The 15,191-nt window shown below is 42.0% G+C and overlaps 1 protein-coding gene and 1 pseudogene across 1 annotated transcript in view; both read right to left on the reverse strand.

Moving 5' to 3' along the window:
- Positions 1-5,308: 5,308 nt before the first annotated feature.
- LOC105734146 (uracil-DNA glycosylase-like) lies at positions 5,309-13,912 on the reverse strand (annotated as a pseudogene).
- Positions 13,913-14,005: 93 nt separating this feature from the next.
- STON2 (stonin 2) overlaps positions 14,006-15,191 on the reverse strand; it is a 167,769-nt gene continuing 166,583 nt past the window's right edge. Inside the window, exon 7 of the mRNA XM_012476888.3 lies at positions 14,006-15,181. Coding sequence (XP_012332311.2) covers positions 14,995-15,181 — 187 coding nt within the window. The 3' untranslated portion in view covers positions 14,006-14,994. The remainder of the gene's footprint in view (positions 15,182-15,191) is intronic.

Here is a 15,191-nt window from a genome sequence, read left to right on the forward strand (position 1 = left end):
AAAGGGATGAGTAAAGATATCTGAGATGCTTATCTGTCAGTGGTAAGGCAGCCATGGTAAGCTCCGAAAACAGTTTCACCAAAAGCTCTAAGAACTCTATAAACTCATATTATTTAAGCCTCAGATTACTTATCAAGGAAATGAATCAAATGGATATAATGATTATAATTGATAATTACGTGATTAAGGTAATGCCTCCAATTCTTTTTTAATTTTAATTTTAATTGACAAATAACTGTAGACAGTCACCAGGTACATAGTGAAGTTTTGATACCTATAATGTATAGTGATCAGATCAGATCAGGATAATTAGCATATTCATCATCCCAAACAGGTATTATTTCTTTGTGTTGGGAATGTGTTTCAACATCCTCTTTCTAGCTATTTCAAACTATATATAATATTATTAACTATTGTCATCCTACAGGGTATATGACACTAGAACTTAATCCTTCTATCTAGCTGGAATTTTGATGTCTGGTTTTATTCCATCATGACTGAATAAAATACTTGATATGATTTCAATTTTTTTTTTTTTTAGAGATGGGGTCTCACTATATTGCCCAGGCTGAAGTGCAGTGGCTATTCACAGGCACAATCCCACTACTGATCAGCACGGGAGTTTTGACCTGCTCCATTTCTTTTTTTTTTCCGTAAACATCATTTATGTTCTTCTCTCTTTTCTTTTCTTTTTTTTTTTTTTTTTGACCTGCTCCGTTTCTGACCTGGGCCGGTTCACCCCTCCTTAAGCAACCTGGTGGTCCCCTGCTCCCAGGAGGTCACTATACTGATGCAGAACTTACTGCGCACACCCAACTGACATAGCACACTACAGCCCAGAACTCCTGGGCTCAAGCAATCCTCCCACCTCAGCCTCCCGAGTAGCTGAGAGTACAGGCACTTGCCACTGTGCCCAGCTCAATTTTTAAAAAATTTAAAAAAACTTTTGAGACTTGTTTTGTGTTCTAACATATGGTCAGTCCTGGAGAATGTTCCATGTGCTGATGAAAAGAATATATATAGCTTTCTTTTTTTTTAAGATGGAATCTCACTCTGTTGCTCGGGCTGGAGTGCAGTAGTACAATCTTGGCTCGCTGCAGCCTCTATCTCCTGGGTTTAAGCAGCAATTCTCCTGCTTCAGCCTCCCAAGTAGCTGGGACTACAGGTAAGTGCAACTGTGTATGGCTAATTTTTGTATTTTTTTAGTACAGTTGGGGTTTTACCATGTTGGTCAGGCTGGTCTTGAACTCCTGACCTCAAGTGATCCACTTGCCTTGGCCTCCCAAAGTGCTGGGATTACAGGCGTGAGCCACTGTGGCCCAAAGAATGTATATTCTATAGCTTTTGGATGAAATATTCTGTAAATGTCTGTTAGGTCCATTTGACCTATGGCACAGTTTAAATTTGATGTTTCTTTATTAATTTTCTGTCTAGATGATGTGTCTAATGTTGAGAGTGGGGTTTTAAAGTCCCCAATTATGTATAGGGGGGTCTATCACTCCCTTTAGATCTAATATTTGCTCTATATATCTGTTGGGTACATATATATTTACAATTCTTATATTCTCTTACAGAATTGGTTCCTTTATTATGATATAATTAATGTCATTCTCTTTCTCTTTTTACAGCTTTTGACTTGGAGTATGTTTTATCTAATATAAGTACAGCTACTCCTGCTCACTTTTGATTTCCAGTTACATGGGGTGTCTTTTTCTATCACTTCACTTTCAATCTTTGTGTGTCTTGACAGGTGAGGTGAGTTTTTTGTAAGTGGCATATAGTTGGGTCTTGTAAATTGTTTTAATCAATTCCGCCAGTCTGTATGTTTTAAATGGGGAATTTTGTCCATTTACATTCAAAGTTATTATTGGTAGGTGAGGACTTACTTCTGTCATTTTCTCATTGTTTTCTGGTTGTTTTATATGTCCTTTGTGCCTTACTTTCTTATTGTTTTGCAATTTGGTGGTTTTCTGTAGCAATAAGCTTTGATTCCTTTCTTTCTCCTGCATGTGAGTAAATAATGGTGGTAGTTGTGTTTTCACTTCCGTATAAGATACCCTTGAGTATCTCTTGTAAGGCTGGTCTGGTGGTAATAAATTTCCTTAGTTTTTTTCTTATCTGTGAAAGATTTTACTTCTCTTTTATTTTTGAGGGATAGCTTTGCTAGGTACAATATTTTTGACTGGCAGCGTTTTTTTTCTTTTAGTACTTTGAATATATTATCCTATTCTCTCCTGGCCCATTAGGTTTCTGCTGAGAATTGCTCTGTTAGTCTAATTGAGATTTTCATATATGTGATTTGATGATTTTCTTTTGCTGTTCTTAAGATTCTTCATCTTTGACTTTTGACAATTTGACTATAATGTGCCTTGGATAGAATCTGTTTGGGGTTCTTTGATCTTCCTGAACCTAGATATTTGTCTCACTTCCAAGAATGTTTCTGCTTATTATTTTATTAACTATGTTTTGCTCACCTTTTCCCTTCTCTTTTCCTTCTGGAATGCCCATAATACCCATAAATTCTGTAGACTTTCTTCATTTGTTTTTATTCTTTATCCTTTTTTTTCTTTTTGGTCTGCCTATGTTATTTCAAAATACTTGTCTTCAAGTTTAGAAATTCCTTTTTCTGCTTGGTCTAGTCTGTTGTTGAAGCACCTAAGCATATTTTGTATTTCATTCATTGAATTCTTCTGCTCTTGGATTTCTGTTTGCTTCTTCTTATGATATCTATCTTTTTGTTGAATTTCTCATTCAAATAATAAACTGATTTTTGTGATTTCATTAAATAGTCTATCTGTATTCTCTTGCATCTTATTGAGTTTCCTTAAGATTATTATTTTGAATTCTTTTTCAGCATGTCATTTCTTTTTTTATGATTAGAGTCTGTTACTAGAGAAGTATTGTTTTCCTTGGACAACAATGTTTCCTTCCCTTTTTCATGGTTGATGTGTTCCTACATTGATTTCTACACATCTGGTGGAAAAGTTATGTTTTCCAGTTTTATGAAGACGGTTTCATAGGGAAACACTTATTTGTACTAATAAGTCTTGGGGTATCAGTTCAGCGGGGTACATTGGCCTTGATTCCAGGTATATACAGTAGTATATTCTCCATTTAGTTTCTTCAGCTGTAATCCATACTAACGGCATTTGTGAGTTTCTCAGTGGTCCAGGCTGACAGAGTTTGTGGTCATGATGTAGCTTTGCCAGAGTTGGGCTCCCCAGGCTGTTTCTCAGGCCCAGTGTGTGTGTGTGTGCACAGTGGGTCAGCCAACTTAGGGTATAGCTCACTGAGGTTTGGGCCACAGGGTTGTTACTCTGGCTGGGAGCATAGACACATGGTTGCTCAGTTGGCCTTGGGGTGTGCCTGCCAGGAATGGTTTGTGGTGCTTTCTTCAGCCCAGGGTGTGTGCACATAGCTGCTTGGGTGGCCTGGGGATGTGTCTGCCAAGGGTTGCCCACAACACGCTTTCTTTGGTTTAGGATGCAGGCATAAAGCTGCTTGGCTGGCCTGGGATGTGTCTGCTCTGGGTGATTCACAGAGTTTCTTAGGCCCAGGACACAGTTGCCCGGTTTCTTATTGGCCTGGGGACATGTTTGTTGTTGGGCGGGGGGATGGTGGGGGTGGCCCTGAGGCTTCTCAGACTTAGGACATGATCACATGGCTTCTTAGCTGGTGTGAGTGCATGTCTGCTGGGGATGGTCCATGGGGCTGTTCCTCTGGCCCAGGATGCTGGTACACAACTGCTTGCTTGGCCTGTGGACCTGTCTGCCATGGGGGGCCCCATGAGGCTGCTTTTCAAGCCCAGGATGTGGGCACAAGTCTGCTTGGTTGGCCCTGGGGCACATCTGCTGAAGGTGGCCCACAGATTATTTTTCAGGTCCAGGGCATGGGCGTATTGCTGCTCTGCTGGCCTGGGGACACATCTGCCTGGGTTGGGAACAAGGCAGTTTTTCAGATCTGTGACATATTTACATCATTGCTGCTCAGATGGCCTGGGTGCATTTCTGTGGGTCGTGGCCCATGAGGTTGTTTCCTAGGCCCGAACAAGGGACACAGGGCCGCTTAGTCAGCCGTGGTTGTGTCTACTACAGGCCGCCTGCAGGGCTGTTTCTCAGCCTAGGACATGGACGCACAGCTAGTTCTCAGATCCTGAGTAAGTGTAGCCACTCTGCTGGCCTGGGGCATATCAGCTCCCACGTGTGGGAGGGCACACAGTGGTCTGGCTAGCTCAAGGACAGTTTGCTCTGGGCAGGACTGGCAGACTGTTTCTCTATCTGGATGAATGGCGGTGGGAATTGGTTTCCCTGCTTTGCAGGACCAGAGCTACAGCTCATCCTGGGCCCAAGTTCTGCACAGCTAGGGCTGTGGCATTCGGCTACTCTTGTGGGCTTGGCATCATGAAAATGGAGCTCCAGTGCTGGACGGATGCAGTGGCTACTGACCCTGGGAGGAGGGTACACTCTACAGGTGGCTCTGCTCTCAAGATGGGTGGTGCTGCAGCAGCTTTGCTCACAGGGAGTGGGTGGGGGTGGGGAGTGCACACCTTGCGCTCCTGATCCAGGGCAATGCAGCTGCATGAATTCAGGCAGCTTTCCAAACTGGGCTCAGGGCTTGTGAGAACTGTGGGGTTCTCCTGTAGAAAAGACTATAGGTGGCCGGGCGCGGTGGCTCACGTCTATAATCCTAGCACTTTGGGAGGCTGAGGCGGGCAGATCACGAGGTCGGGAGATTGAGACTATTTTTAGTAGAGATGGTGAAACCCATCAAAACATTAACAAAAAATTAGCCGGGCGTGGTGTTGGGCACCTGTAATCCCAGCTACTTGGGAGGCTGAGGCAGGAAAATCGCTTGAACCTGTGAGGCGGAGGTTGCAGTGAGCCGAGATCGCGTTACTGCACTCCAGCCTGGGCCTCAGAGCTAGACTCCGTATCAAAAAAAAAAAAAAAAAAAAAAAAAAAAAGGAAAGGATTATAGCTGTTTGTCAAGTCAATGAGAGCTGGTGGAGATCTGTTTACCTTTCTCCACAACAGGAAGTCTCTTCTGTCTCCAGGCCAATCCGATTTGGGAAGAGCAGATGGGGCTGCAGAGGCCGGGTGCCTCCATGCTGCTGTCCCGGACTTCAGTCACCGCAGATTGATCTCCACTCCCCAGCTGCACTCCAGTGCTCTCCCTTCCACACTCCAGTCAAATTGAGCTGCGTGTTCATTGTCTTGGGCCTTTCTTGTTGGGAGGGGCAAGCACCAGGTGACTCTAGTCAGCCATCTTGCTGACATTACTCCTGTCTCCAATTCTTTTTCTTTTTCTTTTTTTTTTGAGACAGTGTTTTTCTCTTGTTTCCCAGGCTGGAGTGCAGTGGATCTCGGCTCATCGCAACCTCCGCCTCCTGGGTTCAAGCAATTCTCCTCCCTCAGCCTCCCGAGTAGCTGGTATTACAGGCATGTGCCACCACGCCAGGCTAATTTTGTATTTTTTTAGTAGAGACGGGGTTTCTCCATGTTGGTCAGGCTGTTCTGGAACCCCTGACCTCGGGTGATCCACCCGTTGGCCTCCCACAGTGCTGGGATTACAGGCGTGAGCCACCATGCCCGGCCTACATTATCTTCTTAAATGTAATTCATTTTGAGGACAAGAAGGACAATATTTTCAAGTTTTAATGTGTACTGCTTAGTACTTAGACTAAGTATTTTGCTAGTGTTAAGAATTCCCTAAATGATTATTGTTTTTGTTGATGAGGGTAATATTATAGAGTGGTCAAGAATACTGTGGTCTGATGACAAATGCAGGTTTATAAGCACAGGTGAAATAGTCATTGCTGGAAATATGCAAATGTGGCATGGTTCTCCATTTGTTTCTCCTTTTTTTCCCTTCAAATACTTTATTATTTCCTACAGGCTTATCTCTTTTCCTACCCTTTATTGATGCTGGGATTAAAATAAAATAGTGGAACATTCCTTCACTACCCCTATATTTTCTTGCATATGGATCCATGTTTCCATAAGTTCTATGCTTCTAATATTTTCTTTTCTTTTTTTATTTTTTTGAGATGAAGTCTCACTCTGTTGCCCAACCTGGAGTGCAGTGGTGCGATCTCGGATCACTGCAACCTCCAACTCCTAGGTTCCTCTGCCTCAGCCTCCCGAGCAGCTGGGATTACGGGAGTATGCCAGCACAACCAGCTAATTTTTGTATTTTTAGTAGAGACGGGGTTTCACCAACCTGGCTAGGCTGGTCTTGAACTTCTGACCTCGTGATCCACCTGCCTTGGCCTCCCAAAGTGCTGGGATTACAGGCGTGAGCCACCACACCCGGCGGCTTCTAATATTTTCATGCACATCTTTAAAGAATAGATCTCCACAAGCTCATAATTTGGGTACCAACTATAGAACTGAAGATGTCACATACTGTTGTGAGTTTTCATACTGCATAAAAGGACTCTTTTATGAAGGTAGAGATGAAATCCAGCTTTTTTTTCTTTTCTTTTTTTTTTTTCTTGAGACAGGGTCTTGCTGTGTCACCCAGGTTTTGCTCAGTTGTCCTGCGGGATGACTGTCAGAGGCAGCCCACAGTGCAGTGGCATGATCTCGGCCCATTAAACCTTCACTTCCGAGGCTCAAGCGGTGCTCCCACCACAGCCTCCTGAGTAGCTAGGACTACAGGCATGTGCCACCATGCCTGGCTAATTTTTGTGTTTTGTAGAGATGAGGTTTCACTATGTTGCTTAGGCTAAACTCCTGGGCTCAAGCAATCTGCTAACTTTGGCCTCCCAAAGTGCTGAGATTACAAGCATGAGCCACTTGGCCCAGTAAACTCCAGCTTTTGATCCACCTGCAGCATTCTCTATGTTCTAGTGTGGAGCTTTCTCAGCCAGAAAGTGAGGTAGCCTTTTGCAACTCAAACAAAGGGGTCAAGTGTGTTCTTCTTGACTGTGATGGTAGATTTGCTATCAAAACTGTCTTTTAAATGGGTGCTTCTAGAGGATTGGGACCATATCTCATTTATCTCTATGCCCTTTGAAACTCATGGGGGGCTTAAAAACATTTATTGAATGACTACATTGCTTAGCAATTATTCCTGAAGATGACAGAGTACTCTGAAGATACTAAGTTCTACCACTTATTATCTTTATGACTGTTGGGCAAATTAACCTTCTGCGCCTCAGTTTTTTTTGTATATATACCTATAAAATGAGGATATTTACAGGTATAAAATGGCTAGTAACCCTACTTCACAGGGTTATTGCAAGGATTAAATGAAGTAATGCATATAAAACACAAAGCAGAGTGCTGGCCATTGCTGCTGTCACTGTTGAGCAGTGTAGAGGAAAGCACACTGAGCTAGCAAAGGAACTTACAGGCTAAATATTAAATCTGTAAAATTTGATAAGAGGTTTTGCAGTGGAATGTGTGTATATTGTGTCTTATGTTTAGTTAGAAGAAAAAATGTGTTAAGAGGAGAGACTAGGTAGAAGGAAGGCCAACAAGTTATTGTGATGATGAGGCTGATGCTTCCTGTTCCCAGGGTCAACTTTTGGAGTTACTGTCTCTATATCTATCAGGACACATTAAAAATACTTCTAACCAGCAGATCTAGAGGATTTTGTATCTTGTATATATCAGTTATTGCTGTTTCTAGTTCTCTCTTGTCTGAGGTGGGATTCCAGAGGCAGCACACTATTGGGAAGCTGAGTTAGCTTTGCCATAATTGAAGCCTTAAATAGTTTATAAAGAAAAAGTCTCAGAGCACGGATAACTCAATTCTGGGTTGCAGAGATGAGAGAAGCATCGCCTTCAAACTTCCATCCCCCATTTGACCATGCTGCCTTGCCACAGAGAACATTCCCCAGTGGAAGCATTTTCTACCTGCAAGTGGAAATCCCATTACTTGAATATTTGTGGAAAGGGGTCAAGGACTTTGAGTAGAAACGAGGTCCTTTCATTCATTTAGAAGTCTTCACCTTCATGGGGTGTCCTGGGGTTCTGCTCGTTTCTTTGGTTATGTAGCTTTCAATTTTTTAAAAATGGTTTTTATTGACAAGTCATAGACTTTCTTGTTAGCTTTCTCTAAACTGAGCAGCAGACTGATGTCTTGGGTACTCATCAAGTTCATAATTTAAAAATCTTAGGAAAGGATATATTGGTATAGAACTTTTTATTTGGTATTTTGGTAGCAAAATAGCAACTTTTTAAGATAAAAACACTGGGGTTTCAGATAGGCTACTTGTAGGATAAACATGACCAGGTTCAGCATCTCTATTTTTTTTTTTTTTAAGACGGGATTTCACCATGTTGGTCAGGCTGGTCTTGAACTCCCGACCTCAGGTGATCCACACGCCCGGACTTTTTATTTATTTATTTATTTATTTTTTCAGCATCTCTAAATCATTGATACCTTTTCTTTTGTTCCACCATTCAGTCTAGCCACTAAGTGCTTGCAATCTTCCTTTGTGTGTAACCTTTCTTGTTCATTGCCATTGTCATTCCCTTATTAGAAGTTGGTGATATTGTGAAATAAATATTGGGTCTTCTTCCTATTTCCTGACATACAGCTACTAAAACCGTCAGAATCTATGGACTGATAAGGGTATCTTTTGGATGCTAATGACATGACTGGTGGCTGGGGGCCCCTAGATAGCTTCAGGATGGGGTCTGGTTACTGCGAAGACTGTGGCATGATTAGAGGGTTGAGACTTTCAGCCTTGTACCCTGATCTCAGAGGGAGGGGAGAGGGGCTGAAGGTTGAGTTGATCACCAAAGACCAATGTTGTAATCAATCATACTTGCATGACGAAACTCCCATTAAAAACCTAAAAGGACTGGGTTCAGAGAGCTTCTGGATAACTGAACATATGGAGGTTTTTGTAGGGGCATGGATGCTCTGCCCTCCTTCTCCCACACTTTGCCCTATACATCTCTTCCATCTGGTTATTTATCTGTATCTTTGTAATATTCTTTTTTTTTTTTTTTCTTTAATTTCTTTTTTTTTTCTTTTCTTTTTTTTTGGTATTGGGCTGAAAACCTGTAATATTCTTTATAAAACACAAGAAAACAGTGTTTTTCTGGGTTCTGTGAGATGCCCTAGGAAATTAATTGAAACTCAGTAAGGAGTACTAAAGACCCCTGTTTATAACCAGTCAGTCAGAAACAAGCACAGGCCACAATCCGTGGCATCTGAAGTGGGGGCGATGACGGAGACTCAGCCCCTCAACCCATGAGATCTGATGCTATCTCCAGGTACATGGTGTCAGAACTGCCAGTTCATTCCAGGTGGATAGTGAACTGGAGGACACCCAGCTGCTGTCTGCTGGAGAATCTGCTGCAGAATCCACTGCAGAATTGCTTGATTTGTGGCAGAAAACCCCCATGCCCCTGGTGCCAGAAGTGCTGGGTGACTGCGTGAGAGCAGAGAACAGGAAAAATACGTCTTGTGCTGTTTTTTTTTCTATTCCTGGAGTTGGTGTCAGAAGTGTTGCATTGAGGAACTGACTAAAAATGGGGAAAAGCACTTTGGTGTTTTTCCTATTTCTCCTTATAGATTGTACTGAATAAAGGGGATACATTTTGTACTGCCCAGCAAATTAAAATGAAACATGTTTGCAGCACTCCTGACAGCACTAACCTTGGAGCTGGAAAGAGAAAGAAAAGCAACAGTAGGGAGAAGACTTTCCAGACTGCAGATCCTCCGTAATGGAAGCAGGGGATTGACTGCAGGCGATTACAAGAACGTTTTATTAGAATGCAAAATTAAATTTCAGTTATTTTTAATTGCACATTGATTTGCATTTGTTGATTCATATTATTTTTGGTGTACTTTGCCACACACTGAGAAAGCCAGTTCTCTTAATCAACTATTGCTTTTTTAATGAGGAGAACAAATTAATAAATATAAAATATTAAAAAGCACACAAGTATTAAAGGCAACCAATGAGATAGGCAATAGGAGTGTGGGCAAAAAGCAGTCAACCTGGGCAGATATAATTGGGGACTGTTTCAGATCTCTAAGATATGTCCCTTTCTCTGCCACTGCCACCAGGTTAGTCTAGGCTCTCAGGACTTCGTGCCTGTTAGTGAAGAAGAGAAGAGACAAGAGACAAGAGAGAGGGTAAAGGAAGGGGTCGAAAAAGAGGGGAGAGAATTGGGTTTGCTCTCGATAGGTGGCGAATAGATTTTATCCTGTTCCTTTGCTTGTTTTTGTTTTTTTTTTTTTAAGACAGAGTCTCACTCTGTTGCCCAGGCTAGAGTGCAGTGGCATGATCTTGGCTCACTGCAACCTCCGCCTCCCAGGTTCAAACAATTCTCTTGCCTCAGCCTCCTGAGTAGCTGGGATTACAGACACGTGCCACCAGGCCTGGCTAATTATTTTTGTATTTTTAGTAGAGACGGGGTTTCACCATGTTAGCCAGGATGGTCTCGATCTCCTGACCTTGTCATTCGTCTGCCTCGGCCTCCCAAAGTGCTGGGATTACAGGTGTGAGCTACCACACCCAGCCTGCATAAGTATTTTTTTTTTAAACAAAAACTTTTCAGTGTTGCAGAAAAAATATCCCAAAGTGATTGCAGTCCATAATAAAACAGCATTTGACAGTTCGTGCTGTCTTAAAAACCCCAACTTGAGATAACTCTAGGAGAAGCTCACCTCCGCATTTAAGAAAAATCCCTTTTCTCCTCTACTTTGTTCAAATTCCACAAAACAACCAAAGAATAACAAGACCCAGGTCACTTTTCTCAGTTCCTGCCTATCTGTTAAGGCTCACACCATGGACTATTCCTTAGAAACCTTCACCTTCCCTACAATTAGGAAATTGAGCCCTGATTTCTGGAAATTTGCAAAACATCCTCATGCTTCCTTTATGGAGGGGCCTGAGGGCTCCTTGAATGATCAAGGGGGCAGTGTACCTGGCTGGGACTGGAATGCCAGCCAGGCTGGGAAAAGGGTTCCTTTCTAAGCAAAAACACCCCAACACCTTGTAACTGGAAGTCTAATCAGGCAAAACCTAATAGCAGCAGGTACAATACTAGGGCTGTACTGAAAAGGTGAAATCTCCCCCCGAAATATAAAGGTAAAGGTGGTGAACAGAGCCGAGTGATTATTTGACCTCACCTGTCTTCTGAGAAGTTTGCATATTTTGGGCTGAAGCCATGTTGCAGAGAAAGACATTTGGTCAAAGAGTAGCCTTTGCTGTGTCTGGCTGGATAAAGCTGCCATTCCTGGGCAGCCTGCTTCATGGCTGCTTTAATGGAAGCTTTGCCCCCTTACACAGAGTACTTAAGGATTAATTCAGAAATTTTCAATTTGACTTCATAACTGACAAATACTTGAACAGCAGCTTCTCAAAAACCACCAATAGAGACAGACCACCCCTCAGTTGAGGATTACAGCTCCTTCTAGTCTGTGAGCTTCTTGCTGGACTTCTGCAGCACCCCATTGGTCTTGGAATAAGTATCTACATCCAAAGAACTCTCTATACACCAAGAACCACAAGAGGTGAGCCACCCGCAGTACACAATGCTGTCTCCTATCAATGGCACTGCCCTCCTTCTGAGTATAAGAGCCCAGATCAAGAAGACAAGGTCACTCAGTTCTGATCTAGCCAGGACACAACCGCATTGGCAAAATGCTCCCAGCCTCTCTCAGGAGAATTGGCTTGATGGGTCTGCACAGTGAAGATGGTAAGTAGAACACCTTGTTTGGCCCACCTAGATAAATCTCCATGGTCAAGATGATCAAAACTATCAGTCTGTAGGCAGCTCTTCATAAATGTTTTCCAAACTAGGCAGAGGTCACACAGGTGTCTGGACATGAAAGCAGAGTCATGAGCTTGATGGGGTCTGTGATGTAGCTCCTATCCCAGGATGACAACCTTCACACCTCCTATGTCACACATCTGGGTCCAGGTAAAGACTTAGTGTTGGGGAGGATAAACAGTGTAATGTTGTCTTTCTTCTGCAAGAAATCCCAATTGTTTTACAGAATACAGTTTTCCAAACTCTCCATTGATGTGTTTCTTCCAACTCTCACCAAAGACCGCGGGTATGTTGCAGGCCTCAAGTCTGAGGAGGGCCGCAGCTTTATTCCTCTGGATGTGGACCAACTGTTCTGGCTCAGTGGTGAGGAGGGCGGCATGCCTGGCTTCGGGCTATGGGAATGTCGCTTCCTGGGGAGGCTTAGGAGAAGGAGTAGAGGGTCTCTGGGTCTCCTGGCCGATCATCCTAGAGCAGAGGAGCAAACACGCCACCCAAGGATCCACGAGGCTTGCGCTGGGTGCGATGGTCAGCAGTTGGGGCAAACCATGATATTCAGTTTAAAATTCTTTCTTGTTTTTGTGCTGTAGATATTCACCAGTGATTGCTAATCTTCAGCAAACATCTGTTACACCCCCTACTCTTGAATTATTAGTGCCTTGCAGAATGGATAGGAAGCTACCTTTATTAAATAATATGCCTAAAATACTTAGTACCAGTGGCTGCACTGGAGTGTCTGCATTATGTAAACGTTAGCTAATATTATTCTATTTGGGGAATCCAGAAATCTGCCCTAGATCGAGAAAGAGAGAGGCGATAGTTGGAGGAGATCAAGGAGGGGCTGAGAGGAGTTTGGAAAGAGAAGGGATAAATAACAGTGAGGACATTTAAACTCTCATCTTCACTTCTGGCCTTCAACTTCCCTACCCAAATCCTGAGGAACACTAGGGTGTGTGCTTGGCTTCAAACAGTTACTCAGATAGTTATTTCTCCTGGGATATTAAAGGAAAGGCGGACCCTAGAAGACCAAAGCCCTGTGACAATGTGGGATCTAGGCAATTAGCTCTCACAACTTGTTCAAGGGGACTCTGGACAGGTAGGGATGGAAGAATAGTGGGAAGGAGTATAATATTCCCAGAATATCCAACTTAATATTATGCTTTTTAGTAACTCTTTTGTGCACCTGATGCTATGTAATTTGGTACTGACTAGGCTACACTATTCTCTGTGTTCTGCTAATGACAGAGATCTCTTGACAGCAGGAGGCCACTGACCTGGTCTGAGTTCTCCTTTGTGCATGATTATACTTTGCAATAAAATGTTTCTGGTTGCTTCGAACTAAATAAAACACAAAGCTTTGTTTATTTTTTGCATTGTTTACTTCAGAAAACCTACAAATCATTTTCCTTGCCTTTAATCTTTCCTAAAATCCAAAATGCTCAGCATGGTATTGACAGACTAATTTTTCTAGAATAATGCTTTACGGCCAAGATTCAAAAATTGCTTCATTGCATTTAGTAGATTATATTCCAACTCACGCTAAATACAAGCCCTGCCATAGCTTGGCTTAACCATCAGTTTTATCTCTCTTTGGATATTCATGAGTCCTTCACCTGGGTCCATCTGATCTCCTGCTAGCCCAACATACCACTTTAACTCGTCTTTTCCCTAAACTACATTCTCTTCTCATCACTGAGCCAAAATTTACCCCACCTCCAGGTCTCAGCTGACAGCCATCTTTCCTGTGAAAATGTCCCAAGTATTTTAATCTAAACTGATTTTTTCTCATCCAAGTTATGTTGACATTAGTAATTTGGATTGATCAATCAATTGCACAATTATTTGTTTAGCACTGACAATATGTCAGGAACCTAATGCAAATTTATTATTTGATTACGTGCTCATTTATATTTCTCACTTATTATATATTTATGTACGTATATCCAAGAAAACCTCAAGGATTTTAACCATTTTTATTTGTTTTTTCACAGAATTAGGCACAAAATTGGAATAGACTAAATTATATCTATGATAACTAGGATAATTAAACAGGTCATTTGTTAATTTGTCAGCTTATGATCACTAACCATATAAGTTGGGTGACTGACCTTATGTTAATAAACATTACTCTTCATTATGTCTGACCTCATTAAATTTTGCATAGTGATACTTTGTTCAAAAATTTTTATTAATAATTTTCATAGCTCAAAAAAGGAGCTAATCAGTAGAACAACTAAAAACAAAACCTCACCTCTACAGAGATAGCCAGTGTGTAGACTTTATTACATAGGCACATATTTAAAAAAACATAAACTGGTTTTACATAAAATTAACCACAATAGTGCAAGAGGTTACATTAAATGAGGATGGATGATGAATGATGGAAAATGCAAGGCTTGGATCAGCTGAATCATTCACTAGATCTTGGGTTCATCCATTCTGATGCATTAAAATTTATTACAGACATTACAAGACTGTAGGGTGAGGAATGCTGCTTCTCTGTCATCGCCTGGCTAAAACACTGATTTTGATTAATCTATTGAATATGGTAGCTTTCTCCAGGTTCTCTTGGCAAGCAGACATAAAAGTTAAACGAATGCTGGCTTAAGGTTAGAGGAGTTCATACCCTTATCTTTCCTCGCCCCTATACTTACTCTTACACCCAAGAGTTTGCTGTTGGGACCTGACTGTACATCTGCTTTCCCAGAACTGCTCTGGTAAAACTACTGGGGTTCCTGATCCAAAGCACATGGAGGTGCAACAGTGCTTAAGGCTTCCGTCACAGTGTGGGGCTAGACAGCATCCCCAACTAGAACTGAGGGTTTGATCTGAGGGAGAACACAGGAGCAAACAGGAAGAGGATGCTGGAATTCCTTACTCTGTCCAGTTGGAATCAATCCAACACATCTGACTACCACAAGCACAACCAGAAAAGAAACTAAAATTACACACTCAAACATACCACAAGGGAGATGCTCTTTTGTAACTTGTACATAGTTTTAAATTTTTTAAAATTACAATTTGCTGTTACTAAGAGACAGTGAGGGTGCAGAGGGGACTGTTCCTTTCTCTCATCTGGTTTTGCCATAACTTACAAATAGTCCCAGGATATTTACTGAGTGTCCTCCTTCAATTTTCACAATATTTTATACAAAATGACATAAGACATATATATATACACATCACTGATCATCCTAGCATCCTCAGTACTTGGAGGGCTAGACCTACTTCTGTGTCAAATAGTACCCAAATCCTAATATCCATTTTGGAGACCTGTGTGTAGCTCTTCACACTTACACCATTGTTCTCTAATGGATGATGCCAGTGGAACTTCCAAAGAAGCATTCCACCTGATCTTCACCACCCTCTTTGATCCTCTTTTTAAATCTGTGTTTGGAAGGCAATTGCAAAATAGAGGATTTGGAAGGTTGGCTGTGTTTCTGTTGTCTA

This window comes from Aotus nancymaae, unplaced genomic scaffold, assembly GCF_030222135.1.
Source record: "Aotus nancymaae isolate 86718 unplaced genomic scaffold, 86718_ANA_hifiasm-v0.15.2.pri h1tg000011l, whole genome shotgun sequence".
NCBI lineage: Eukaryota > Metazoa > Chordata > Mammalia > Primates > Aotidae > Aotus > Aotus nancymaae.